The sequence below is a fragment of the Pogona vitticeps genome, chromosome 4 (genome assembly GCF_051106095.1).
Source record: "Pogona vitticeps strain Pit_001003342236 chromosome 4, PviZW2.1, whole genome shotgun sequence".
NCBI lineage: Eukaryota > Metazoa > Chordata > Lepidosauria > Squamata > Agamidae > Pogona > Pogona vitticeps.
Genome location: NC_135786.1, coordinates 80,485,668 through 80,513,608, shown reverse-complemented (window position 1 = coordinate 80,513,608; position 27,941 = coordinate 80,485,668). Strand labels below are relative to the sequence as shown.

General features: G+C 39.9%; 2 protein-coding genes across 5 annotated transcripts in view; one reads left to right on the top strand and one right to left on the bottom strand.

Moving 5' to 3' along the window:
- Positions 1–1,525: 1,525 nt before the first annotated feature.
- FPGT (fucose-1-phosphate guanylyltransferase) lies at positions 1,526–12,280 on the bottom strand. Of its 2 annotated transcripts, none has more exons than XM_020794683.3 (4): positions 12,144–12,280; positions 8,564–8,731; positions 5,719–5,811; positions 1,526–4,050 (listed from the first exon to the last, which is right to left on the bottom strand). In XM_020794683.3, exons 1-4 carry the CDS (start codon positions 12,220–12,222, stop codon positions 2,597–2,599), a joined length of 1,794 nt encoding a protein of 597 aa, XP_020650342.3. In that variant the 5' UTR covers positions 12,223–12,280; the 3' UTR covers positions 1,526–2,596. The 2 variants fall into 2 exon arrangements, with proteins under 2 accessions (XP_020650342.3, XP_078249108.1); XM_078392982.1 differs by lacking the exon at positions 12,144–12,280 and adding an exon at positions 11,648–11,827.
- Positions 12,281–12,374: 94 nt separating this feature from the next.
- The window catches only part of LRRIQ3 (leucine rich repeats and IQ motif containing 3), a 72,752-nt gene continuing 57,185 nt past the window's right edge, over positions 12,375–27,941 (top strand). For all 3 annotated transcript variants that reach the window (XM_020794682.3, XM_020794681.3, XM_020794680.3), the window contains exons 1-2: positions 12,375–12,513; positions 26,057–26,353. In XM_020794682.3, the coding sequence (XP_020650341.3) occupies positions 26,090–26,353 (264 nt within the window). In that variant the 5' untranslated portion in view covers positions 12,375–12,513; positions 26,057–26,089. The remainder of the gene's footprint in view (positions 12,514–26,056; positions 26,354–27,941) is intronic.

The following is a 27,941-nucleotide window of genomic DNA, read 5'->3' as shown; positions in this document are numbered from 1 at the left end:
ATAAACGATCCCAGTCAATCAGTCAGATACAGAACTACTAATGTATTTGGAACACTGAAATTATATCTGTAATCATTATGGTTGGAAACAGCAGAGTGAGGTGTGTGAACAGAAGTGATTTGTTGGTTAGTAACAGAACAGAAGTGATAGTTAATAACAAATATCAGACTTGCAACATAAACTGAAACATTAGCATTAGGATATGAGGGGATCTTGTGTTTAGGATGGAGATTTGAGGGAAAGTATGGTTTTAAAGGAATCCTAATAAAGGTATAGTAATAAAAAAGCTGACACAAGCAGAACACCATTGGCAAGTCCACAACTTTTGTGCTGCCACTACTGTTTCTCATATACAAATTAGCTATTGATTGTAATGCATTCCTTCAATTGTCAAAATCCTACTGGATATGCAAGACCAAGCAAGCAGAACTGAAGAAGTTGCTTTGGCTAATTGACAAGGTGCCAGGTACTTGATCTTACTTGTGACCAGCAACCTCTTCTATCAACTGCAGCAACTTCTATGATTTCTTGTGTCTGCTGAAATGTTGGTAGGACTCTAGCTAATGTCTTTATGACTCACTAGATGAAATACTGTTTCCACATCCAGAAGCGATTCATACTTAAGAGGAAAACACTGTCTACTCAGACAGGCTTGCCTCAATCTACAAGTGGCAAATTCACTTTTGTTTCACAGCTGGTCAACTGGGAGAAAGCATGGCTATCCAAGTTCGAGGTGTCAGGCATGTTACTGTCAAATATCTCAACCCAGGAAGGATAATGTTATAAAAGAAGGAAATACATGTTTGATTCAATGTGTCAAATGACCCTTCTAAAATTGTTCCCCAACTGGAACTAAAACATGTCAGTCACAAACCTTCATTCTCCTGCCTCCTCCATTTTCTTTTCTTACAGAGACCTTCTACAACTTCTAGAAGGCTGAAAAGTACTGTACTCACAAAAACAGGCTTACAAAGGTAAAATGGGAACAACCCTCTACACGCTGAAGTGAATTTGATGCTGTATCAGACTCAACCACTTCAGAGCCACGCTATCTCAATTTGGAAGGAAATGGGACATCACCAAAGCAGGGATATTTTCTGTGTGTCAGATTTATGCCCGAGACTTTTGTTTTGCACAGACCCAACACTTTTTTACTTTATTTAAATAAACAATAATAAAAGGAACAATTAAATGCTTAAGCTTCTGTAAATGCCTTTATACCAAAGACAAACAGAAGACAACTTCACCCATATAAAACCAAACCCTACAGAAAAGTCAAACAGTAATTTTATTTATTTATTTATTTATTTATTTATTTATTTATTTATTTATTTATTTATTTATTTATCCATCCATCCATCCATCCATCCATCCACCCACCCACCCACCCACCCATCCATCGATCGGAATTATATTTCACCTTTTCATATGTCTAGAAAAGCTTAATGAAGACACTTTAAAATCAATTAAAACATAGATACTGTAACTAAGAACTTGATACAAAACAGATCACAGAACAGCAGAATGAAAATATATAAAAATCCAACTAATTTATATTAACAAACTGAAAATTGATGTAATCACAAATACAATGTAAAACCAGTTGATTTGAATTAAATTTGCCTCTGCGTAAACATGCTTAGGGTTACTTTATAAAACTACAAACCTATGCATACCTATTGCAGATTGTCTCTTTCAATTCAGAAGATGAGAATGAGATTGATACCAAAAAGACTAAAAAAGAACAGGCAAACGTATCTGAAGTAGATCCAGAATCCAAAGACCACAATAATTCCAAAATATATCCGGCATTACTATTATGACTGTAGCAAATAATTTTACAGAACATACTTTAGTGACTCAAAGAGTAAAACAATCACATCTGATAATTATGACAAGATATTCACAAACTTACAATGCTTTGATCATTAAACTCTTTGAAAAAAAATCAGACAATACAGTCATATCTAATTTGCAAAATAATGTTTGAAAGACTTCCTTCCAAGGCTATTTAGTTCAGTATATTTTGCTTCTTTGGAACATGCCCTGAAAAAGTAATGGGAATGGAGTTGGGGTAAGTATATGAAACAAAGAATGGTACTAATGAGAAACACCAATTTTCATGCTGATGTCTCAATATTCAGCAAAGCTTTAAAAAGACATGTACAAATGTGCAAGTATTTGCCCACTTAAAAGAAAACAAACCTAGGAAAAGGAAAAATGTTGCTAGAGGTAACATACTACTTTGAAAAACTTTTAAATGGTTTTCAATCAAACTTCTAATTAACAAGTTCTGTTCCACACTTGAATTAATAAAAACCAAAAGCATAATAATAATGAGCAGCTAAGAAAATTTGCCTCTTTGTGTTTTCATAGACTTGAAATATTTCATTAATTTTTTCATCAAAAGAATAGTTTATCTGCATTTTTTGCATTATTAATGTTATGCTACAATAACACTGTTAATGCAGTTTCATTATTTCTACTTCAATGAAACACACACAAGAATGTGTGCGTACTGCTTGCTTCTGGATTTCCGCAAGCTTGAAAGCAATCACTCCTCTTCAAATTAAAGAATGGGGAAAATGTACCACTTTCATAAATCTGATTTCTCTTTCTGTTTCTGCAGACTGATTTCTTCATAAAGTAGCTGCCTGAACTTCAACATATCTTCTACATCTTTGTACTGAAGGATTTCTTCAACAGACAAGAGCTTAAAACCATTCAATTTAAAAGGTGCCTTGTTCTGAACGGAGTTTAAAATCCCTAATGACATTTTCACTGAATCACTTACAGTGGAGCAAACTGGGAAAATTCGCACTGTCCATAAACTCAGACCTACTCCGACACCAGAAAACAGCTCATGTGAAACTTTCAGACCCCAGAGCTCCAAGAACAGACTGAGGCTGGTTCCAAAAAACCTTAGTAAGTGTGTCTCTGCTACATTAGTCACATTCTTTTTCAAGTTATCTTCTATGCCAAACACCATACTCACATACATTAATTCTTCATCAATCCTCACACTTAGTGTTGCCATGAAGGTGTCTGATGGGATGTCTGCTTTGGTGTCAATACAACATCCACTGATAATGCAGTTAGTTCCCACTGACACCTCAGGCCCCAGCCTGGAGTATTCAAGGAGTGAGCCAGGTATAACAGAACACCCGGAACTTAGTATACTGTGAATGATACATGCTGATTTCCCAAAGTCTTCTGTGCTGTTAGGGCAGATGCTAAAAACATCTGGCAGCAAACCCATTTCCATTTTCAGCTTTCTGTCAGAAGTAAAATGAAACAAACACTCACGGGTAGTCCCAATGTGATAGAATTTAGAATTATTTAGAAGAATAACATTGAGAGGCAGTCCATTAAGGAGAGTAAATAACTTCTCCCTTATTTCCATTACACACGATTCTCCTTGTATGTCATTCTCCAGGTATTTTGTGTAGTCTTTTGTTGCTCCAGACCCTAATGCTTGAAGAAAGTCACCATAAGCATCTATTTCACAGCAAAGTGTGCCTACTTGTTTATAAAATGTCAGCAATAATTTCGCAGTGCTATGATCAATGTAAAATAGACTATCCGTATACACGTATTCAGAAACTGCTGCTAAATGTCCAAGTTCTGTAAGAAGATTGGATGCCTGAGAATTATCCATTTTATGTACTGCACCAAACCGGTGCATATTTTCAACGATAGGCTTGTGCAGGAAACGTTGACAAGTTCTGTATTCAACTTCTCCCTTTTGAGTCCCACACAATGGTGGATCCAACACAAATACACCATGGGTTGTACCAATGGCCAAACTAGAAGGATGGGCTAATGCTGTAAATCCAGGCTGATTAAACCTTATGCATTCCATTGTGCCAATATGATAAAGTTCAATATCATCTGCGCAAGTAATCAAAATACCTGGATTCATATAGGTGGGAAAATCAATGTACATTGCCAGTTTTAAATCCAACATTTGATAAACTGGGTTCCCAAAAGGCAAAGCTGTAAAAATTTTTCCCAAGGCACTCGCATTTGGTAAACGTTGACTATATCCACCTTTAGAAACAAAGAAGAAACAAATAAATAATTTACATAAAGTATACATGCTGAGAGCTTAAAGAGTTTCACTCAAGGGTGTTTCAGACATCAAATGCAACAATTGTTTTTGATGAAATTATCTTGGGAACATGGAGAAAATTTTATTGTCAAGCTTTTGCGATAATCAACTGCCAAAACAATGTAGAAGCAGAGAAAGAAGATGTTTAAAGTCACCAAAAATGATTTAAAAAAAGAGAGAGGACATTAAGAGACCGTTTCAATTTCACTAGTGCGGCAATGACAAACACAAACATGAAGGCAAACTTTCATGTTATGGTTTGTTGAGGATAACATGTTGCCTTGTCCTAATGTGAAACCTCTTCTTTATTTCTGAACTGTAAAAAGGTTTTAGATAGGGTTTGTGTGTGTCTCTGTGTGTGTGTTGGGGGGGAATATGACAAGAGAAAAATCAGTAAAGGGAAGCAGGACCAGCTGGCAGAAAATTTCCAAAAATCCATAGCTAACACTCTTTGTTCAATATTCTATTGTTCACAAAAATTGTTGTGCATACTCTAAATGACAGAAGAGATGCAAAAGAAAAATAAACAAGCTGAAGAAATCCTTCTTTAATGGACTTCCAAGTACAGTACTTCAAAACGAATCAAGAAAAACATATGACATCAGCGTAACTTGCATGGAGATTGCACAACAGTTGTGAGAAATAACTATGACTGTTGCCAAGTCAGTTTGACTCAGGAAAGGTTGTAACCCTTTCATTGAACAGGTGAAATCCCAATCCATGACTCTGATTTACTACTGCCAATCAGCACATCCATCAGGATTTAATTCCATCTTAATCAGCCTAAACCAGCCCATTATCAATCTAAGATAGTATGTAAGGGACTGCACCCTTGGTATTAGGTGGTAAGAAGCAACAAAGCTGGGTGTCATAAGTATACTGGCAGCATCTCATTCCAAAGCTTTGAATGACTTCTCAAAGCGGTTTCATGCACATATTAAGAGCCCCAAGGGACACTGCATGGTGTCAAACAGAACATTGTCAACAATTATGTCAAATAGTGCATCCTCAGCATCATCTCTTGAGTATATTGTGAGATGATTGGAACCACTATACTAGAGTGGTCATTTAAAAAAAATTATGCATTTAAGAAACACAAGAAATGTTAGTGAACCCCAACAGATACTCACAAACTTACTCAAAGTAAGTTTTTTTTTTTAAATCCTGTTACATGAAGATTAATGAACACTCCCAAGACAGTGGTGATTATTTTCCAATGCAATGCAAACCTCATCACATACTGGAGATCACATGAGATCTTGGTAATTACCATCGTGCATCAGAAGTGAATTGTACACTCTCTTTTTCAACTTTAGAATTACTATGTTTAAGATTTTGTTGGATGGTGATAATAAACTCCTATATCCCTTCTTTCTTGACCTGCCAAGGACTTTTGAGAACAATTTTTATACTTTCCACAGTTGATCATACTGAGGATGATTAGACTTATATAAGCCAAACTAATGGTGTCTAATTTACTGGCAAGGAAAACACCAATTCACCGTCAGTGCTTTTCAAACCTCAAGAAAAAAATTCCCCCACATTTTAAAAAATCCCTTCACACTCTATATAACATAAGAGAAGCTTTATTTTAAGGAAAACATTACCAGAATGGATTAATAGGATGGTGAGAGAACCCCACTGATCACCATAATGTTCTTCCAAGCACTTAAGGACATGAAGTGTTGATCCACCATTTCCTACAAAATATTCCAACACATATTTCAATTTAGAAAGAATGACAAGATGAAATAATTAACAAGTCACTGATATTCTGATCACTTAACTGGAGTATAAGACCACTGAACTGGGCTCAATTTTGATAGACTGAAGAGAGATGACTTTTTGGTGGTGGTAAGTAAATAATGTTGATTCAAATTCTCACAAAGTTGTCATGTTTACTGGATGAACTTGATCCTGACACCATCTTTTGGTCTATTTACTGCACCGGTTATCATGAAGATAAAAATGAGACAGCCCTTATCCTGCTCTGAGGAAGAAAAGTGGAATATAACTGTTAAAAATAAAATTCATTGGACAGAATTCTATTGATGGTTATGTAAGGCTTGCATAATTTGTCATGGTTAATTGTAGCTAATTAACAAGGTGTTAGGACATATCTCTGTCCATTGCCTGGTTATACAACTAAGATGCATTCTGGCACCTTGTCAATTAGCTACTGTTAGCCATGGCTAATGTCACAATCCCTATGCAAATACCAAAAGATTTCAGCCATTTTCACAGAAGTGAAAATATCACACAAGTTTTTGCTATAACATTGTTTTTGTAGATATGTCAGTTAGATTTGATCAGGTCTGCTTACTTCATTAACACAATGCTAAGGGCCAGAAAAGGATAAAAATAATCATGCCACATTTTCCCCTTCTTCTCACACAATTAATCTTGCAGCAAGTTGAAGACCAGGGACAAAAAGGGAAGGCTGACATAAGGGAAGGGAACATTTACATGATTGCTATTCTATCTACCAATAGGATTCTGGCCAAACTACTTGGATGTTGGTGAATCTATATACATAACTTTTCAAATCAGTTTTCAGGCTCAGGCCAAGTTAAAACTAATGCTGCAATGTTTACAAAAGACCAAAACAACAGCCCCGTGTCCAGTCCTGTTCTTCTTCCTAATATGTTTACTAAGGGAAATAGTTTCATAACCATACAATCTGCCATGAATCATCATCATCATCACGATAATCTTTAATGAATCTAAATTAATTAAAAATAACACCCAGCTTATTAATACTCGTGTGAGTCAGATATTTGAATCAGAAGACACACTATCATAGTATTTGAACATATTTTTGGAAGTTTAATTAATATAATTCAACTTCTGATGGGATTCTGGAAATCTTCCAGTAAAAGAGATACAGCTGTCATAATATGCAGATAGAAAAAGGTGAACCTTTTTATCTCTCTGAAAAGCAAATTTTGCTAAATATTTAAATGACAACAGGCTCATTTTCTGCTTAACAGATGCCTGGAAAATTAAGGTACTGTACTTGAAAATAGGGCTGTGGCATCAGTTTTTTTTTTTATTCCAACTCCTAGAATTTTCCAAGAATTTTCCAAGCAGAATTCTGGGAGCTCCAGGCCACAGATACACACCTACAGATACCTATGTTTCACTCAATCTTGCTGGTCTTTGACAGTAATAAAGTTAATGAATATGTTTCACTCAACTGGAACAGGGCCTATCTCAGACACTTCAGATACCTTTATTTCCTGTTGTTAACGCCCGTATCTAGATGTTGGGTTGCTCACCACTCTGGTCCATGCATTCGTAATCTCAAGATTAGACCACTGTAATGCTATGTGGGGCTGCCTTTGAGATCTATGTGGAAACTCCAGATGGTGCAGAATGCGGCGGCCAGACTTCTTACTGGGGTAAGAAAATATCAATATATTACTCCCACTCTGGCCGCCTTGCACTGGCTAGCCCATCTGGTTCCAGTTAGATTTCAAAGTTTTAACGCTTATGCATAAAGCCCTAAACGGTTTAGGGCCTCGTTACCTGACAGAACGCCTTCTCCCACCTAGGTCTACCCTTATTACCCGATCTAGCCAGGAGGTGAGACTGAGGAGCATAATGCCAAGGGAGGCCCGGAAGGAAAAAACAAGAAACCGGGCCTTCTCGACAGTGGCTCCTTGTCTTTGGAATAGCCTCCCTCCTGAGATTCGCATGGCCCCTTCCCTGGGTATCTTCAAATGACAAGTGAAAACCTGGCTATTCAAGCAAGCCTTTCCTCCATCCACCACCTGATTTGTTCTCTTGCCTCTCCTATCTGGATCTTTGTGTTTTAGTAATATGTTATGTTTTTAAATTGTACTTAGATTTGATACGTTGTCACCCACCCAGAGTAGTCGGTACGACTAGTTGGGCGGGCTATAAATGTAACAAATAAATAAATAAATGTGCAAAAAGGGAAACTGACCCAGTGCTTCCTGGGAGGCCTAGGTCTTCATAGGAGGTGTGATCTCACTGCCCATTATGCTCTTAGAGATGTAGACCTACACATCCCACATGTGTCTCTTAGGATACACTGGAGCAGTTTCTTCTTTTGCACATTGACAACAGGCTACAGAAGGCTGAGCAGGAGGCCAGGTTCCTGGTCAGAAAAGTGTAGTTGTCTTTAGTGGTGGACTGTGGGTGGAATTCACAGAATTCTGTCCAGGAAATTCTTGGACAATTCGAAGTCCAAGAAAAAAAAGAAAAAGAACAAAAGAAAGGGGAAAGAAAAAACAAACGGAAAAAGCACACCACTAGATGCAAACGTGAGGCACAAATAGGCAAAGCCAGGGACATTTTATCTAGCAATCTGAATGAAAGAATGGAAGTGCTTAATTTAGCTGGGATTATGCTTTTCATTTTATAATTTCCCACAAAGAATATACCTGTTAAATTCAAATATTTAAAAGGAATGCTTTAAGAACCCACCAATTTTTGGTCCAGGAGGATCAACAAAAACATGATAATGAACACCAAGGGGGAGCTCCTTTCTTTTTAATTTGGCTGATAACTGCTGCTGATAAGCTATTTCTTGCTTTTTGTCAACTGCTGTTATGACAACAGCATCCCAGAATTTTCCGCTCTCCACAGTTTTACCTGTTTGAAAATGCAACATTTTATTATAAGTGATACAAAAGTGAGAAAATGCTTTAAAACAATCATTTCCCCTACATAGTACAGAGCTCTTGGTTCCCACTCCCACCTTACTGGACTATACAGCTTGTCAGACAATCTGTCCTCCCTCCCCACTATGTACCACTTATCTTGACTGACATTTCCTCCATAGTCCTTTAAAAGTTCTAATTACAGATTGCGATAAACTATTGCTCTTCACACATCTGTGCTTCTTTTTTGGCTTCAGAGCTTCAACAATTTTATGTTCAGGCTCTCTTTTAAGCTGGTCCTTCTTCCCTACCTGAAACACAGTTCTTTCCTGGTTTGCCAAAAGCACCTAAACCAATAGGCAGAGATTTTAATTTTCTATGTGCTGCTTAAGAAAACGGCCTTTACTAAAATTACTACAAGAAATTGCTTAGCAGTTTCAATCTCTATACTAGTCTATAGACCTGGTGAAAATCTATAAACACTGAAGTGAGCTATGTGTTATAACTACTGTATATATAAATAACTGTAGCTTGACTTCCTTTTGTATTGTTTTAAAAGTCCTGGGAGAACATAAATGGTAAAGGAAATAGCTCAAGTCTTTTTCTTTACTTCAGTTCACCTACTCCAGTTTGCCTCTCTGAGGACTTCTCCAACAACTTCCAAATATAATATGTACAGAACACATGCACACTCTTTTCCGTTGGCATCTGTATAGTCTGGGAACAGTTTTCAAAATAACACACAGCAAAACAGGACACTACTAGGCTACAATAACGATGCATTCCTTCTTTATGGCTCTCTTGTAAAAAGGAGGCTTTTGAAAACATTTGTGTGTGGTGGCGGCTCCCTATAACCTACACTTCTTAAAAGCCTGAAATTCTCTTACCTACCTGAGAGGTCAAACTGAGTGGAGAAGCAACTTAGGTAGTTAAGTGGCTGGCAAAATGGCAGAGCCATTGGGGGGGGGGTGTACTTGTGCAAAATATAAGCCATTAAAAACATATCTAGCAACGTTGTGTGTGGAAATTATAAATAATGGAATAAATCCAATTGCTAGTCCCTGTTAGAGGAGAATTTACTGTATTAATGAGATTAACATACAGGTAAGTGTTCAGAGCTACTTTAAAAAGCTGCAAACAAGGCAGATTGCTAATTTCATCTCCTTTCTCTGCTAGTTAACCCAGGGAAACCTAACTTCCCAGATGCAACTTCATAGAGGACCCATTTGCACTTCTCTTGCTGTGTAGTCATAACCATGATTACAATCTGTGGGAAACCAACTGCTTCTTACTATTTTTAAAAAGTTTCAGTTTCTCTCCAAATTAAGAATTTGGGAAGAGGTAACTGAACAGGGGGATGCAAGGATTTTGTAGCCTAGCTAGCATCTATTTTTTTCGAGAGGAATGCATAAAATCAAAAAGGACTTCTGTCTGTAACTATCACAAAAGGCAAGGCAAGTTCAAGGGGTGGCTCATTTTCACCCCTTATTTTATCCTGTCCTCTTAAGAACAAGCCACCTAGAGTGGTCGCAATGACCAGATAGGCGGGGTATAAATGGAATGAATGAATGAATGAATGAATGAATGAATGAATGAATGAATGAATGAATAAATAAATAAATAAATAAATAAATAAATAAATAAGGAATGCTTGTGACTGAAAGAAATAGACATAACTCCTTGTCTGAGGGATGAAATAATGTTTGTTGTTGCTATATTGTTTTTGTTTTGCATTCATTCGCCCCCCCCCCCCCCCTATTTATCAAACTATGGGGAAATTTTGCAGCTTGAAAATTAGCTGCTTCATAAACTCACACTACAGCTAAGAGACATTTGCTTCACTCAGCCAAAGAATTTCTGTTTCTTTGAACAGTAGCAAGCTTTGATGGTCTACTTGTTAACACCTCATGAAGTGAGGTAGCTGCATTCAGATTATTGCTGTTTAGTAATCCTGACCTCATATTTGTTGTTCTTTTAGTTAGGACACTTATACCCTACTGCACTGTTTGGAATCAGTTCCCAAGACTCACACCAACCACTGACCACACTTAAACATGCTTATTTGAAGAAGATTTCGTTTCCTAATACTATCACGTTTCCTAACACTATGGATTAACACACTTAGTATTTTGCATGGATGCACTGGAATATAATTGTATATGCTACATTAGCCCCTTTGCCCACAGAGAGAAAAAGTCAGAAAACACTGTTCTGAGCTTTAAGGCATCAAGGAAGGAAGACCCAGAGTGCAGTATCGGATACAAAAAAAGTCCATGCATACTGTGCAATGATTGTCAAATCTACCTCTCCATTAGACCCCAACAGGAACATTTACTTATTATTTTGTGCATTAAACAGTTTCTGCTTTATAATATCTCTATAAAATAGTGACTTGTCATTAAAAGCCCTGCTCAGCGCTGCTACTAGAGAACAAAATCTTTTGGGTATCTGTTCATTATGCCCCTCAGGATTTGTGATCTATCGCATTAGGAATAAAAACAAGGCATTACTTCTACTACCCACACTCTTCTTTGGCATCAAACTGCCACAACCAGCACAACTGACCTGGGAGCAAGTCCAAATGAGAAAAATTGGCCTTGTTTCCAAGAAAATAGCAGGGGACACATGTTGCTGTGCTTGTAGAAACATTTATGTGCTCCTTTTAGGCTCTCAGTTACTGTTAACATGATGTTGTAAGCAGGCTGTCTGGACTAAAAAATACAACAACAGCCTAACCCCATCAGATGGGGGTGGGTGGGTTCCAAGGCAGAAACTTTACACCAGGAAGAATGAGATAAACTGGTCTTTCCTGGTATCACACACTAAACACACGTGGCTTCTCACTGTAACTAGACAGCCTGTCTAAATTCTAGGATTTACGGGTTTGAATCTTTTTTTTTTACACTACCGCAATGTTTTCTTCTAGCAGCCTCAGCACTGCGTAAAAACAGCAGCAACTCTACATTGCGCGGTTCCGCCACCCATATAAATCGGATCATGAGCTTGTACTCATTTTCTATGGGGTGTTCTGGAGTCCAAATCTGGGCAACCAGAAGTTGGAAAGGTATGCCCTCTGCTACTCTGTTCGACTTACGCCTTCCTTTTGTGTGGGCATCTGAGAGAGAGAGAGAGGAGCTGGCGTGGCATATGAAGCCACTCCCAAGTTTCCCGATCCAGGGGTTTAATCGCGGGTAGGGATCGAGCGGACCCCCGCACTTTGAGGTTTTGAACACTCCGAGCTGCTGCCTTCCCACATGACAACCATCACGTGTATTCCTGCCAGGCTCCCGAGCCGATCTCCCCACCCCAAATCCCTAGCCAGCGTGGAGGGGGAGTCGGCGAGGGGTAAGCCAGGCGCCACCGTCCCAAGCCAGTCAAGTCCCGTCCCTCTGCCGCAGGGCCACCTCTGAGTTGGGCGAATCTCTCCAGCCTCTCCCGAGTGGCTTGTTGCAGCAACATTTCCGCCTCTCCTGCGACCGGCATGACACCGCCTGAGCCCGCTTCCTAGACCGCACGCGTCCGCTTCCGGCCTGAAGCCAACGCCATCTCCTGTTTCTCGGCCGGGCCCGGCCGGGCCGGGTCTGCGTAATCGAGGCGTCGGTTGCCTTGGCAACCGGGAGGCCCTCCAGGCCGGGATCCTAGAGTTGTTGCTACTGAGCCTCTCCGCGTTTCTTCCCGCTGCAAAGTGGAGGCATGGCATCCTTGGGTGGGAGGGAGGCGTGCTTCAGCCCTGGGAGTGCCGATTGAACAGAAAACAGCGGCTGCCCCGTTCTGGTGAGGTTTATAGGTGAAAAGCGCATTTTAATTTGAATCCTTTTTGAGCATGTGACTTTATTAGACCAGCCATCAGGGCGGCAAAATTGCCTCCAAACTTGCGAGAGCTCCGGAGCTATATATCGGAAGCGATGCTAACAAACTGCAGCAGAAGGAAGGAGTTTTTTTTAATTTTAATTTTTAAAACACAACTTAATTTCGTGTTTTAATTTTGAGAAGAATAGCAGGTGTTGTTGGCATGACGGCCTTTTCTTCTTTCTGGAGGATGTTGTCTCAACATTTCCACCATGTGCAAAGAAAGCAGCAGCTGCTTCTCTCTTGCTCAGTTTGCGTCTGCTGCTTCCAGGAAAAAAAATCCCCGCAAGCCGTTCCCTCTCCGCACAATCATTTGTCTTTTGGAGCAAGTGGGGTGCAGATGGTTGGTTATGAAAAGAGCATTCTCTCTCCCCCCCAATCTCCCAGTCTCTCCCTGCGAGGCACAGTGATAAGCATTATGACAAGTGAAATTATAAACCTCACGTCTTCTAGGAGTGAGTGCATGGTTCAGGCAGAACAAGTCTGGTGGTTGCTTGTTGGAAGTAGCAGAAGCTGCCCTCTTATTCTTGCTCCTTTTCTAACTCAGTGTGGCCCTAATACAGTACGAGGGTCATCTCACTTTGCCTCTGCAAGAGAGCAGGCAAGAACCTCCAAAAGGAGAAGTTGAGTTCAGCCCACAGAGGGAAGAACACCCATAACTTGTGCAGCCTTTGCTGCCAAGAGGAAGAAGGTAACAGCTGCTGTTCTTGTTTGGCATCTCTCACTGTGTAGTTGAGGGATGGAAAGATCTGATCCTGTAGCGACCAGTTCAGGTCATGTATTGTAGATGATGGTGAGTGAGAGAGGTGGCTGCTTCCTTTATGCTGCAATGTCTGGAGGGAATGGCAAGCAAGCAGAGGTTTCTGCTTGTGATTCTCTTTAGGTATTGTAGCATTGTGACCTAATCTGTTGTGCACAGAGCATGAGGACAGAAGTTCACCAACATACTTAATTTATTACTGTATTTTGACTATGAGTGTTGTACTGATGAGAGGTAGCCAAAGCATAATGTGCAGAGGTTAGGGAAATACTGGATATTCCCCCACATTCTAATGTGCAGAGAATTGCAAATGGAGAAAAGGCAATTTGTGTACACTTATGATGGGATCCACTCATTTATTACATTTATATGGCACTTTTTCCTCCAAATAGTTCAAGGAGGCTTATCTTTTTCAATCTCCCTCACATCCATTTTAACTGTACAAGGCTCCTGCAGTACCTGAAGTCACCTGTTGAATTTCACAAGTTTGTAGCAGATCCTATGGAAATCTATGTTTACATGGATAGTCACGGTTGAAAATATGTGGGACAATTAATTCATAATATGTTTTCATTGCAGTGAACTTAGAAAATGTTGTTTCTTACATCCAGATGCTATGTATGTTAGGTTCACTCCCAGGCTAACATATAGAAGAGTGGTCTATCGACTAGATAGGCGGGATATAAATAAAAAAAATATAAAAAAATAAAAAGACTGAAGATTCACAGTATATTGTGTACTCAGGTGGATTCAGTACAGCCATATGACATCACTTAATAGCTTAGCTTGCATGCATGCATGCAATTGCAGTGCTTGTTTATTTGCGAGTATTTATAAACTGTTCATTTCTAAAAATTTCAAAGTGGTGTACAACAAAAATAAATCATTGAACATAAAACTATTCATTAACAAAGATACACAATTTATACTATCCGAAAATAGATGGTAAGACTGAACTATACTGTAGTGGTTTGCTTTCAAAAATATGTAAACTTCAAGATATGCCTAAAGATAAGAATTACTAGAACAAGTCTGATACCTATAGTCTATACTACCACTGTGTGAAGTGTTCTCTTGTAACTAACTGTAGAACAGATTTGAGGAATACGTTGCACCACCAAGAATGAATGGGTTTATAAGTAAGATAGCCCATGCTAGTACTTGTTACACTTCTTACTGCAGCATCTGTTATCTCAATCCATCTGTTGATTGATTGAATTGCATTGAACATTGTTTGAATGGTATTGAACATAGAAATCCATCTTCAATCAAGACAAAATATTGCTGTAGCTTAGTATTATTCCTGGACTTGCAGCATCTCACCAGACTTTCATACAGGAGTTGAAATTATTGATGTGATAACAGTACCCTCTTAATGTAGGTTACACATAAGGACAATCAAATCTTGTGGCATTCTCACTTCTTAGAACAATCTATAGTTCTTGATGACTCACAAAGGCAGTGGCTTTGCTGCAGTTTATAAAACACAAACTGGCTTTTTTCTGAAATTCTTTAGTGTGCTTCAATGTCCAGTGTGTGTTCGCAATATGCTTTTCAGTGCTCTTCTTTTTCCAAATTCAGCTTGAACATTTGGCATTTCTCATGTCACATATACTAGGAGTCTTTGTTGTAAAATATTGAGCATCATTTTGCTTTCATGGCAAATTAATGCAGTGGTTCTATAGTTACTGCACTCTTTGGCATCTGTTGGAGTGTATTGAAAACTTCTAATCTGTGGAACCATTATTTTGTTTTCCATATTTGTTGGCCTGTCTTTGTTAGGATTTTAATAGATCCTGTCTCTGTGGTTTGAAATATTTCTGTTGATGCCCTATCTTTTCCTGATTTATTTCTTCCAGTCATTTTGAGAGTAGCCTTCACTTTCAAAAAGATAGGTTCTTTATCAAAAGGTTGATCTTTGATGGAATCTGGCTTCTATATATTTCTTCAGTACTGTATATTGTTTCTAGATTCTGGAAAGATTAAAAATGATATTAAATTAGAAGATTGGTATAATGAAGTATGGGACATTGCGTTAAATGATAAATTGACTACTGAACCTAAGATGAAAAGAGGGAAAATAAGTTTAAATATTTTTATGCTATTTGGGGTAGATGTATTAGTGAAAGGAAAGGGGAAAGCCTCTAGGCAACAATCAATACAATTTTGGAAAGGAGGTTCGTAATAAAAGTATTGCTTCAAAGAGTCCCATGGGTATGGGGATGCACTATGTTTTAGATTGTTAGTAAGTATTTTGTATTCTTGTATTTGTTTTGCAAATTTTTAAAAAAATTTTAAAAACACCCCAGTATCCTTAACCTTGGCTTAAATTTCATTTTTACTTAGTGGATCATATGGAAGAGGTATGAAGAACCTCTCTTTTCTCTTCAAAAAACAGGAACAGGAAGGGACTGTGTTACAGATCACAAACTGTTATTATTACAAATTACAGCAAAGGTGAAGAACACTAAAGAACCACAGTAACAAAATATAACTTAAATAACATTTAAAGAGGGTGATGCCCATCTGCACAGTCTTATGTTCAGTTGCCTGAACTATGCATATTTAATAAGCAGATTGTTGGCTTCACATAATTCCATGAGTTGCTCTCCTCCTTCATTTGTAACTCTTAGGGAAAATTCTCCTACGGTATTTGGTTCTCTTTTTTCCTTCCTACTGTACTCCAGTCATCCACGATTATTAGTACATCCTGTTTGATGTGTGATCAATTCCTTTGCATAAAAGCTTTTAATTTCTTCTTCATCTGTACTTGGAGTATAGAGTTGAATTATAGTTATGTTGACAGGTTTCACTGAAGTCTGATCAATATTATTTGGCCAGACTTCTCATTTTAGCCACTAGCTGCTTCTACTTGTCTCACTGTCAGAGCCACTCCATTTCTTCTGACCTTTTCGTTTTCAGAATAAAACACTTTGTAGTTATCTGATGGAAAATGCCCCATTCCAATCTACTTTTGTTTGCTCACACTAAACATTACAATGTTTAAACAATTAATTTTTTATTTTAATTTCTCACTTCCATGTTCCATCTGTGTGGGATGTGCAGTATTGGACTTTCTTTTTGCAAATCAGCAACTAAGTATCCTTTTGGCTTTTATCTAGTTGCTTCATTAGCAACAACACTATTTGTACTTATTTGTACTTATCCCTTTTTGGTGTTTTTTTTTTTGCACGCTGTCAAGGCAATTAGGACTGATGGCAACCCTTTTCAGGGTTTTCTGGGTATGGAGCACTTAGAAGTGGCTTACTGTTTCCTTCTTCTGGGGCCAACGTGGCAGCTTGCCTGTGGCAAAACAGACTGGCTTTTCTGGCAGGTACAGAGGAGAATTGAACTCTCAGCTTCTGGCTCTGCAGTGAGATACTTAACTTACTGAGCTGCAGTAGCTGACTGAGTACCTTCTGACTGAGAGTCTCATCTGCCAGCACTATTCTTTGTTTCCTTTTTAGATTGTCTCATTATAGGGTTTTCAAAGTAAGATATATTCAGCAATGGTTTACCATTACCACCTTCAGCATACAACTAAGAGGAATTATTCTGAGTGTCACTGCCACTGAAAAAAGATATTTAGATATTAATATTTTTCACTACTGCCAGAGTCCAATGGCTGCTTTTCAAGAATTTATCTGCCCTCATCAGATTGTCTTCTGCTCTGCAGCTTTTCATTTATGAAGAGGATGGATGCGTCTCAGTACTCTGGCTTAGCTTTGACTATTTTCCTTGGAAAACCCTGATAGGAGTCTACACCTGGAATGAAATATAACTTCCTGGCATTACTGCTCTTAGTTTCACTGGCATACACAAACCACCTTAAACACTTAGGTGTTCAATCTAGAGAGGGATTCTGATTTGCAGCAAAATGGGTTCTGAAGCAATCTGTTCAAAAGAGGTGAGCAGTAGTTTATTTGGTTGTTGTGGGTTTTTCGGGCTCTTTGGCCGTGTTCTGAAGGTTGTTCTTCCTAACATTTTGCCAGTCTCTGTGGCCGGCATCTTCAGAGGACAGGAGTAGCATAGAGCCTGAAAAACCCACAACAGCCATTAGATCCTGGCTGTGAAGCCTTCGCAAATACAGTAGTTTATTTATTTATTTAAAATATTTTTACCCCAAATTTCTCCTTAAAAAGGACTCAAGGCACCTTACATCACAATACTGAATGCACAATAAAAAGACAACATTAAAAGCTAAAAACAGTAAATTATTCAAATATTAAAGAAGAATTAATAACATTATATTAAAAATATTAGGTAAAAACTTTGTGAATATGGCTCCTTGCGGAAAGAGAAAGAATGGTTGAAATGCCCTATACAGTGGACCCTCGACTTACAGACGGCTTGACTTACAGACTTTTTGAGTTACAGACTTCTCTGGCCGCAAAATTTAGGTTTGCCTTGCAGACTGAGATTTGACTTACAGACCAGAAAAAACCCAAAATGGAACAAAAACAGCCTGTTACGGGATTAATTGGTTTTCAATGCACTGTAGGTCAATGGAGACTTGATTTACAGACTTTTTGACTTGAGAACCGCCTTGCAATACGGATTAAGTTCTCAAGTCAAGACCCCACTGTCCAGGAAAACAGATTTAGGATTAAAATCGGGCACGAGTCTCTTTGTACGAAGATCTCCGCACGGCACTATAGGTGCTGCACATTTTCTCCCTCCACCTCCTGGATGGCTGCCTCATTCACAAACCTCTGTATGCCGCCCAAGTTGTCCTCCATTGCTGGTTGCCCAGGCTGGGAAGGGGCTTGGGCATAGTCTGTCAGCCAGCCACTCAGACAAGGAGTTGGGATGGGGATTCTCCCTGTGCAGCTGTTGAGTGGTCAGACTGGGCAGCCAGCGCCAGAGGACTCCCTGGGCTGTACATGGAGGCATGTGAGAGGGGCAGCTGTCCGGGTGTTGAGGGGAGGGAATGTGCTGCACTGGTGATTCCACATGGAAATCTTTGTACTGTACTAAGAGGCATGATTTAATCTCTATTTGTGATATTTAAGTGTCAGGGTTTTTGAAAAAAAGTTTCTGAGTTCTTAGCGTTTAATTTGTTCTGTTTTATCTTGGCTCATTTTTAAAATGATGTAATGCTGCTGAAATACTTCTTATTTCTCTTCCTGTCTCTTTTGAGTTTTAAAATTATTTTATTGTGTTTAAAAATTACCTTACTTGTCTTGGAAAACTATTTGAAGGCTGGGATGACATTTTCTATCAGTAAATAAAAGAGAGGAGCAGAGCATAAACATGAGATTTGTTTGTTGGCATTACACATGAACCAGCGCCAGAGGACTCCCTGGGCTCTGGCACAATATTTGAACAATATTTGAACATCTTAGTACAGATGTTCAAATATTGTTTTCTCATGATGAAAACCCTGTGGCCAAAATCCTGTTGGTATTTCATGTGCATGCAAGAGAAATCATGTGAATTGTTCTGGTTAATTGATATTTCTATGGCACTTATACGTTTGTCATGCTCTCAGCCGTGCACTTGGCATGTGCCCAGTGCCTCATTATTTAGCTGTAGCAAATTACATGATTCTTCCAGCATGTGTGTAAAACTGACTGGATTTTGGCCTCTGTGTTTGTGTACACGTGTGTGTGCATGTGCACGTGAGAGAGAAGTTGCAAGGGAGAGAGTTTGGGATAACATTTCTGCATACTGTTCTGATGTTTATGTATTGAGCCAGCCATTAGCAAATCTGTTAGTGTGGGTGAATGGCTGTTTTTTCTTAGTAATAGTGACTATGACTACCCAGTATCGAGACAGACCTCCTGCCCGCTCCCCGCACGCACTCATCCTCACACAGCCTGTTTGCGGCTCCAGCCTGCCCGTGTGAGTGCCGCACCGCCGTTTGCACGAGCGCGTGCCCAGACAAGCACCGCACTGCCATTCACACATGCACACAAGGCGCCTACACCCATGCGAGCGCTGCGCTGCTGTTTGCGCATGTGCACATTTGTGCACATACGCAAACAGCAGCACAGCAGTCGCACAGGCACATACGCACTTGTGTGTGGGAGAGAAAGCGCGCTTGCTCGTGCATGTGCCTCCCTTTCCCCAGCCGGTCCATGGACCGAAAAAGGTTGGGGACAGCTGGTGGAGTGGATAGAGTGATGAACTAACACTCAGGAAATGTGGGTCAGACAGAAAGTTCTCCTAGGGCTACTGTCCATTGGTTCTGTTGTTGTTTAGTCATTAAATCGTGTCCAACTCTTCGTGACCCCACCGACCAGAGCACGGCAGGTCCTCCTTTCTTCCACTGCTTCCCAGAGCTTGGTCAAATTCATGTCAGTAACTTCAGTGACACTGTCCAACCATCTCGTCCTCTGTCGTCCCCTTCTCCTCTTGCCTTTACTCTTTCCCAACATCAGGGTCTTTTCCAGGGAGTCTTCTCTTCTCATGAGATGGCCAGAGTATTGAAACCTCAGCTTCAGGATCTGTCCTTCCAGTGAGCACTCAGGGTTGTTTCTGACTTCATGGCAAATAACAAATATAATAGTGACCACCAGAATTTCATCGAGGTCCTCACTCCAGCATTAATTTGGATAACAGAAGAAACAGCAGGCATTTTTCCTCTGTTTTCTCATTATCTAAGCATGTGTATATGACAACCCCAGACCTACTGGAGTATGCCACACTATAACTAAGCTGCCACCAACCATTCCCTATAAGGAGTCACACAGACCAGGAATGGATTTTTAACAAATAAAAGAACAAGGTTTATTTAAACAACAAACAGGGTAAATAAAAAGATCAAGTAAATAAGATACTGTAACGTGGCTTAGTCTCAATCATACATACAACAGTTTGGTTCACACAGAACACTTTAAAGTAAAGCACAGACCCTGAACCTATCAGTTCTGGCTACCTATAAAGAAACCTGAACCTATCAGGTATATACTAACTGACACACAGTTGTACTCAGTCTGACACACAGACTCCAACTCCAGCTTCTTCTAAACTTCCCACACAAGCTCCACATATATATACAGTACAGCTCCTCCCCCTGATGTCCCGCCTTCCACTCCCCATAGGATGGAACTTTCCCTCCAAACCCATGACAGACAGGTACCATCAGTGCTGTATGTAACAGTGTACAACTGCAGTGAATTCTTGTATTGACATGAAGAGGGGCCAAGTCTTTTGTCGCTTTCAGAAAACTGAGGAGATGGAGAGAAACTGGAAGGAAATGAGCACTTTGCTAACAAACATGAAAGAGAAGTGATGTATATATACTGTAGAGTTAAAGGTCAGGAGAATAATATCCATTACTATTGATATATACAAGTGTTGTAAAGGACAGTCATTATTGGTAGCAGAGCTTCTTTTCTTGTTCTCTCTAATAGTGGTCAGTGATCCGGTTCCAGATTCTAGCAGCCAAAATAATTTCTATTCACTGATATGGTTATGTGCATTTACAAAGTATGAGTTTAAGTGGTATTACATGATATAGCAAAGATTCAGTGTTATAGGTTTACTCCATTTTTGCTTGGAAGTGTTTGTTTAAAACATTTCCCCCCTCACTAACCTATTATTGAGACATAAATTCAGTAGCCTAAGCCTTAGTCTTTCTCCAACAAATCTGGTTTCTCTTGTGCTCTTCCCATGAGAAGCAAAAGAAAACAGGAAGCTGTCTCAGAAATCCAACTCTTACAGTGTGGGCAGCATATGAAGAAGAGGCTTGCAGAGCCAATTCGTGGTTTGAGAATGTGATGGCATTTTCTTACACTATCTTGATATTAATTAGGAGCCATAGTCTACCCAGCCTTCTTGTTCTTCAGCAGTGACTTCTATATTTTCAAAGATTCACATAAATATATTTCAATCACCATAACATAAAATGAGAAGTGATAAAGAAAAAAGATTTCCAGACAGTGGCTTAGGTTTTTTTTTTTAACAAAGCAAATAAAAGAGGTAATTTTGGCTGATGTAATTTGAATGTTCTTAGATGTATGTTCTTTTTGTTTCTGGAACCACACAAAGGAAGTATACAATTTCTTGTGGAGAAAATCTTGATGTGCAAGATGTCTGAAAATTTTTTTTCTCTGTCACTGCTCATTTTTTGTTATGGAGACTGACAGATATTTTTTAACCTTCTTTTTAATTTTAAGAGTCAGATCAAATGTAGCCTTCAGGGGATTATAAGAGTACAAAGTGCAAATGAAAGAAAATGAAGCCGTGGTGCCCTTTTGATATGGACTCTCCATACAGACAAATCCTGCAATAAAGGAAGCCTTAAAAATAAGGCAGGAGTCTTCATAAGGTATCACATGAAAAGCATTATGAAAAACCCTTCTTGGCCATGACCAAAAGACTATGTTATCTGCCCCATAAAATAAGTACTGAAATCATAGGCACTAATCTCTCTCTCTCTCTCTCTCTCTCTCTCTCTCTCTCTCTCTCTCTCTCTCTCAGTGCAGTCTTAATTGCTGAAGTTGGCTATCATCATGGCATTCCTCCACCTATCTTGCTGTGCAGATTAGTTGTTCTCTATTAAGTGCCAGCCAAAATCTGATATTACTCATCCAAGAAATCCATCTTCTTCCACTTTTTTCCTTGATCTTCCCTTTGATTATGTATTTCAGAATATTATACTTGCCATGAAGAATTATGTATCCAAGACATGAGAGCTTGAGTTTCTTAATAATCAACTCTATTTTGTTTAGTTATGTTTTCCTATCAAAAACAATTCTTTATTCTGTCAGTCTATGGAATGTGAAGGATTGTTCTGTATGTCCACATTTCAAAAGCATTTATTCTTTTGAGCCTCTTAAAAATCCAAGCCACTCATCCTTCTTTGTTGACCGTATGCAACATTTTAATGTCCCCAGGCTCAAAGATATATTAAACTGTTGTTACATAGCATTTTATTTGGTTTCACTGAGGTTCTAGCTGTTTCAATTATTTGCTTTATTTCTGTTTGTAGTGTCTATTACTAAGAATAATTTTTATTGTATATCATTTCAATTGGTATGTGGTTGGCACGCCCATTGTCTCTGTATTTTAAAAATAGAAGAAATAAATTTCTGAAATGTCTTTGGGAGCAGCCCCCACAGCCCCTTCCATGACAACACCAAGAGTAGCTGTAGAAACAGGCTCTTTTATAGAGCAATGGAACTTTTAAAGGTCTAACTGGGCCACTAACATAAAACATCTAACTCTGGGCACCAGGGAGTTGAATTTACTGCTTCAGTCCTCGGGTGCTGCCCCTGTATAGTCAATACTGGGAGGTGTGGAGCCCCATCTCCTCTAATACATTGAGGACCCTGTGCAGGTGGGCCAAGCATTGAGTCCGCAACAGGGGTGCTGGATGCATGGCATCAGGTGTCCCTGGACGTAAGTGGCAAAGGCTCCCTCCAGTTCCACTAGCCCTAAGTCCCTACCAGTGGCCCATAAATATTGTAATCCTCTTGAGTGACTCATCCAAACTTCACCTGGTCATGGTTGACATCTCCCATGTAATGGGGTGCAGGGCAGGGAGAAACAGGATGCTAACCCACTCAGGGAGAGGATGGCCATGGGGCGTCTCCCTGGGCACCACTTGACCCGGTGCTTCTGCCAGTGGCAAGCCTGCTGCTGGTTCTTATTTATTTATTTATTTAATTTATTTATTTATTTGATTTATATCCCGCCCATCTGGTATATTATACCACTCTAGGCGGCTAACAACAACATGTATACAATTAAAGTAATATAATATAAATCCATAAACATCATTACAGACAGCACATTCCAAAAGATGATAAATGATAGATAGACAAGAGAGAAAAATTAAATTAAATGCTGGCAGGAGGGAAGGCCTGGATGTAAAGCCATGTTTTTAATTGAGTTTTAAATGTACCCAGCATAGGGGCCGCGCGAATCTCAGGAGGGAGAGGAGCCACCGCCGAGAAGCCCGGTTTCGTGTCTTCTCCCTCCGGGCCTCCCTCGGCATCAGGCTCCTCAGCCTCATCTCCTGGCTCGCGCGGGTGATCTGGGTAGATCTAGGTGGGAGAAGGCGTTCTGCCAAGTATCGAGGTCCCAAACCGTTTAGGGCCTTGTAGGTAAGCATTAGAACTTTGAAGTCGATGCGGAAACGAATGGGCAGTCAATGCAGTCTGGCCAGAGTAGGAGAAATGTGGTGGTATTTTTTCCCTCCCGTTAGGAGTGTGGCCGCTGCATTCTGGACCATCTGAAGTTTCCGCATCAGCCTCAAAGGCAGCCCCACGTAGAGCGCATTGCAGTGGTCTAATCTTGAGATTACGAGCACGTGCACTAAGGTAGTGAGCGCCCCTGTGTCGAGGTAGGGCCGCAGCCGGGCAATCCGCCAAAGGGGACCACCCCCCCAAACGAGAGCCACCCAAGCTGCCAGCCACGGGGGCCCCCACCCTCAGAACGTCCGTCTTGTCTGGGTTCAGCCTCAGACCATTCTCCTGCATCCATTCCAGTACGGTCCCCAGGCAGCGCTGAAGGGACAGGACGGCATCACCTGCAGTTGGTAAAAAGGAGATGTAGAGCTGGGTGTCATCAGCGTACTGATGACACAAGGCTCCACACCTCCTGATGACCCCACCCAGCGGCCTCATATAGATGTTGAACAGCATTGGGGAGATAATCGACCCCTGTGGAACCCCACAATTGGAACTCCACGGGGCCGAGACACTCTCCCCAAGCTGAACTCTCTGGGGACGATCCTCCAAGAAGGAACAGAGCCAGGCTAATGCCAAGCCACCGATTCCCAGCTCGGAGAGCCTCCCCAGGAGGATACCATGTTCAACGAGGCCGCCGAGATGTCGAGGAGGACCAACAGAGACATTTTGCCCCTGTCAGTCTCCCTCAAGAAGTCATCGTACAGGGCGACCAATGCCGTCTCTGTACTGTGGCGCAGCCTGAAACCCGACTGGAATGGATCCAGGGCATCTGTTTCATCCAGGAGTGCCTGAAGCTGATCTGCCACCACCCTCTCCACCACTTTGCTCAAGAAAGAAACATTGGCGATGGGCCTATAGTTGCCAATTCTTGAGCCTCCAAGCATCTTGGTGCCTCACCTGGTCTCTACAGGCCCAGACGGCTTCCTTCAGTGACACCAGAAGTTCTACCCAATAACAGGTTCCGAGATCCCATCTGTGGACTGTCTCTCAGCCAGCCTTTGACAAGTGGCAGCACCTCCTGAGCCTCATATGGGCCTTCCAATCTATGGCATCCGCCCAACAGCCCTCTTGTCTCTTGCTCCTCCTTAAATTCAACAAGCCTATTCAGACCAGGGGGAATTGAAACCAATGTGGAGGATATATCAGGGATCTCCTACCAACTTTCCTCAGACTGAAGAAGCTACAATGTAAGCTCGTAGATGTGTAGCAAAACATTTCAAACTAATAAGGAAGAAGTTCAGTTGCCATGACTTAACTTCCAGATGTCTATTTGTGTGCTTAGCTGGCTCAGAGAGTCAGAACCTATTACAGCAATTCTTAAGTACAGTGGTGCGTCGCATAGCGAGGTTAATCCATTCCGGATTAATCCTCGCTATGTGAAAACATTGCTAAACGGAACGTAAAAACCCATTGGAGCGCATTAAACATTGTTTAATGCATTCCAATGGGCCCTAAACTTACCGTTCAGCGAAGTTTCCTCCATAGCGGCAGCCATTTTTGCGCCCTCGGTAAGCGAGGGGAGGATGCGAAAATGCGCGCTGCCATTTTGGGGCTTCCGGTGGCCATTTTGGAACCATCTAACAGCTGATCCGTGGGCATCGCAAAGCGAAGATCGGTAAGCATTTCGCTATGCGAGTTTTGCCCATTGCGACCATCGGTATGCCTCCGCATTAGCGTTCCCGGAAAAGGGATCGCTATGTGGATTCGTCGTTATACAGTGCGCTCGTTAAGCGAGGCACCACTGTAATTTTACTGGTGCAACAGAAAATGAGAGATGTGTCCTGTGAAGTCTGGTACACCTTTTCCCATGCTTCAAGGTTGAGCAGGAAGTCCCACATGTTAATTTGCCTTTAAACTCTGTTACAGTACATTGGTGGGCATCAGGGGATTGGATTGTCTAGGCAGGGCCCCTCTTCCATGAAACTTTTTCCTATGGCATATATGGCTAGTTGCCTCAGTTGGGGCATTGAGAAGGGCTTTAAAATCCTAATTGTTTCAGGCTTCTAAGTTACATATTTAATAGTCCTTTTATTGTTTTATTTGCAATTTATTGATTGATTACAAAAATGATTTTTATGCTGGCTGGATTATATTTTAGTGATAAGTATTTTTGTATTATAAAAATTACAGTTTTATTATAATGCTGTAGTACTTTTGTATTTATGTTTTATTGAAGGTATTTTGCCTCGGGTGAACTTGATCCAAAAAATAAGTATATAGAATATTTAAACATGTAAAGAAATAAAATATAGCTCTTCTTATTCCATAAATATGCCAATTCATAAATATGATATGTTTCTTTTTTGTTTTCTTCTCCATTATTGGTGGCATGTTGCATTGGTATTTTCTTGGGAACATGCAAAAGTGGCCTTTTTTTCATTTGCTTACAAGTTTTCAAATATTCTTTTACATTATTTTCCTCCCTGCCTTTTCTGTTGTAGCTAGTCTATTTATAAAGCAGGGGGTATTGTAACCAGCAGCAGGATATTTATTTAGGGTATTTGAAGTTTTTCTTATGAAAGCAGAATAAATGTAGCCTGCTGTGTAATCCTTTTTTCTCTTTTAGATGTCTCATGGATAAACTGTAAAAGAGATAACGATGGAGGAGGAATTTACAGAATACCTTGGCTCTGCTTCTGAAAAGCAGTTGCTTGAACATGGAGAAACTGCTGACCAAAATGATGGAAAGAAGTTGCAAGATCTTGTAATGGTTCGGCAACATGCTCAGTATTTAAGTGATCTACGAGACATGCACTACTGTGTTTCACTTAAGATATGTGATTTATCTGGTAATTTCCTTATAAATATTGATGCACTTGAATGTTGTGTTAATTTAATTAAACTGGATCTCCATAGCAATCAGGTAAGCAAAGATGACATGAAAATAGCCTAACTTGTAAAATAAACTAATTTATGGATTTGAGTCTGTTGATCAGTGCTACATGTTTAACTTGTCCTATCTGTACTGTTAAGTGGTACTGTGATACAGTGTACTTAATACTAACAATATGTGTATCATAGTTAGAATCCAGTAAAGTAACATCACATACCTGTTATTACAAGTGTCATTAAGGTTTTAATAATATTAATAGCATTTTGAGAGAAACAGTATATATTTTTTTATGTTTGTCTGTATTTTTATACGTAAATAAAAATAACAGGCTGAATATGTATAATGAGTCATAAATTGAAATAATCATATTTCTGAGTTTATTCTTATGTTACAAAAACAGGATGCAGTTTTTTTAAAATAATTCAGTGACAGGTTCTCATATAATTTTCCTGAATTATAGATGCTTATACAGTAGCTAGGAAGTCAATAAAGAGTGATATAATCAGGAGGGGATATGGCTAGCTGGAGAAACTAAAGATGGTTGGATTTGGATCCTATAAGGTTTTCCTACAAGTACTGTATTGCCTTTGCAATTAGCCATATTGGTGCAATACAGGGTTATACTGAACAGCTTGGTGAACCCAAGCAGGCAACTTGAGGTCACAAAGTGCTGGTTATGTGTGACTGGCATGTCTCTGTTTTCAAACATGCTCATTTCCTCTTCCTTGGTTGGAAGGAATGGGAGCTCCAGGCTCAGTGGGGGAGACACAACTTTGGATTCCCACTTTCATCGGATTGCACCAATAACCATCCCAGTAATAGGATTATCAAATTTGCAGACGATACTACACTAGTAGGACTTATCTCTGGGGATGATGAGTCTGCGTATCGGGACGAGGTATTACAGCTATCCCGCTGGTGCAAAAAAACACAATCTTTTATTTAACATCCAAAAAACCAAGGAATTCATAGTGGACTATAGGAAAAAAAGAGCAGACATTCAGCCACTGTATATAGATGGAGTTTGTGTGGAACAGGTGGTTGAATGTAAGTTTCTTGGGACTATCATAACAAATGACCTGACTTGGAGTGCAAACACCGCTGCGTTAATCAGGAAGGCACAACAACGGTTGTATTTTCTAAGGATTCTTAGAAAGCAACAATTGACTGAGAGTTTGTTAATCACCTATCGGAGTTCGATTGAGAGCATATTATCTTACTGTCTCTGTGTATGGTTCACGAGCTGCACAGTGGCAGAGAAAAAGGCAATTCAAGGGGTGATCAAGACGGCCCAAAACATCATTGACTGTTCACTCCCCTCTTTGGAAGAATTGTATAAGAACAGATGTAAGAGGAAGATATCTAACATACTGAAAGACTCCTCTCATCCGGGATATCAGCTCTTTAAACTATTACCATCAGGAAGGAGATTCAGGGTATTGAAAGCAAGGACAAGCAGATTCAAGAACAGTTTTTACCCAAGTGCAGTATTGAGTTTAAATGCGGGGCCATAGGTTTTTGGTGGAATTTTAATTGCTGAGAGAAAACGGGGTATCTATATTTGGATGGTGAAAGTTGTGTATATTTTAACTTTTTTTTGTAGTGTTGTCCAGTTTTA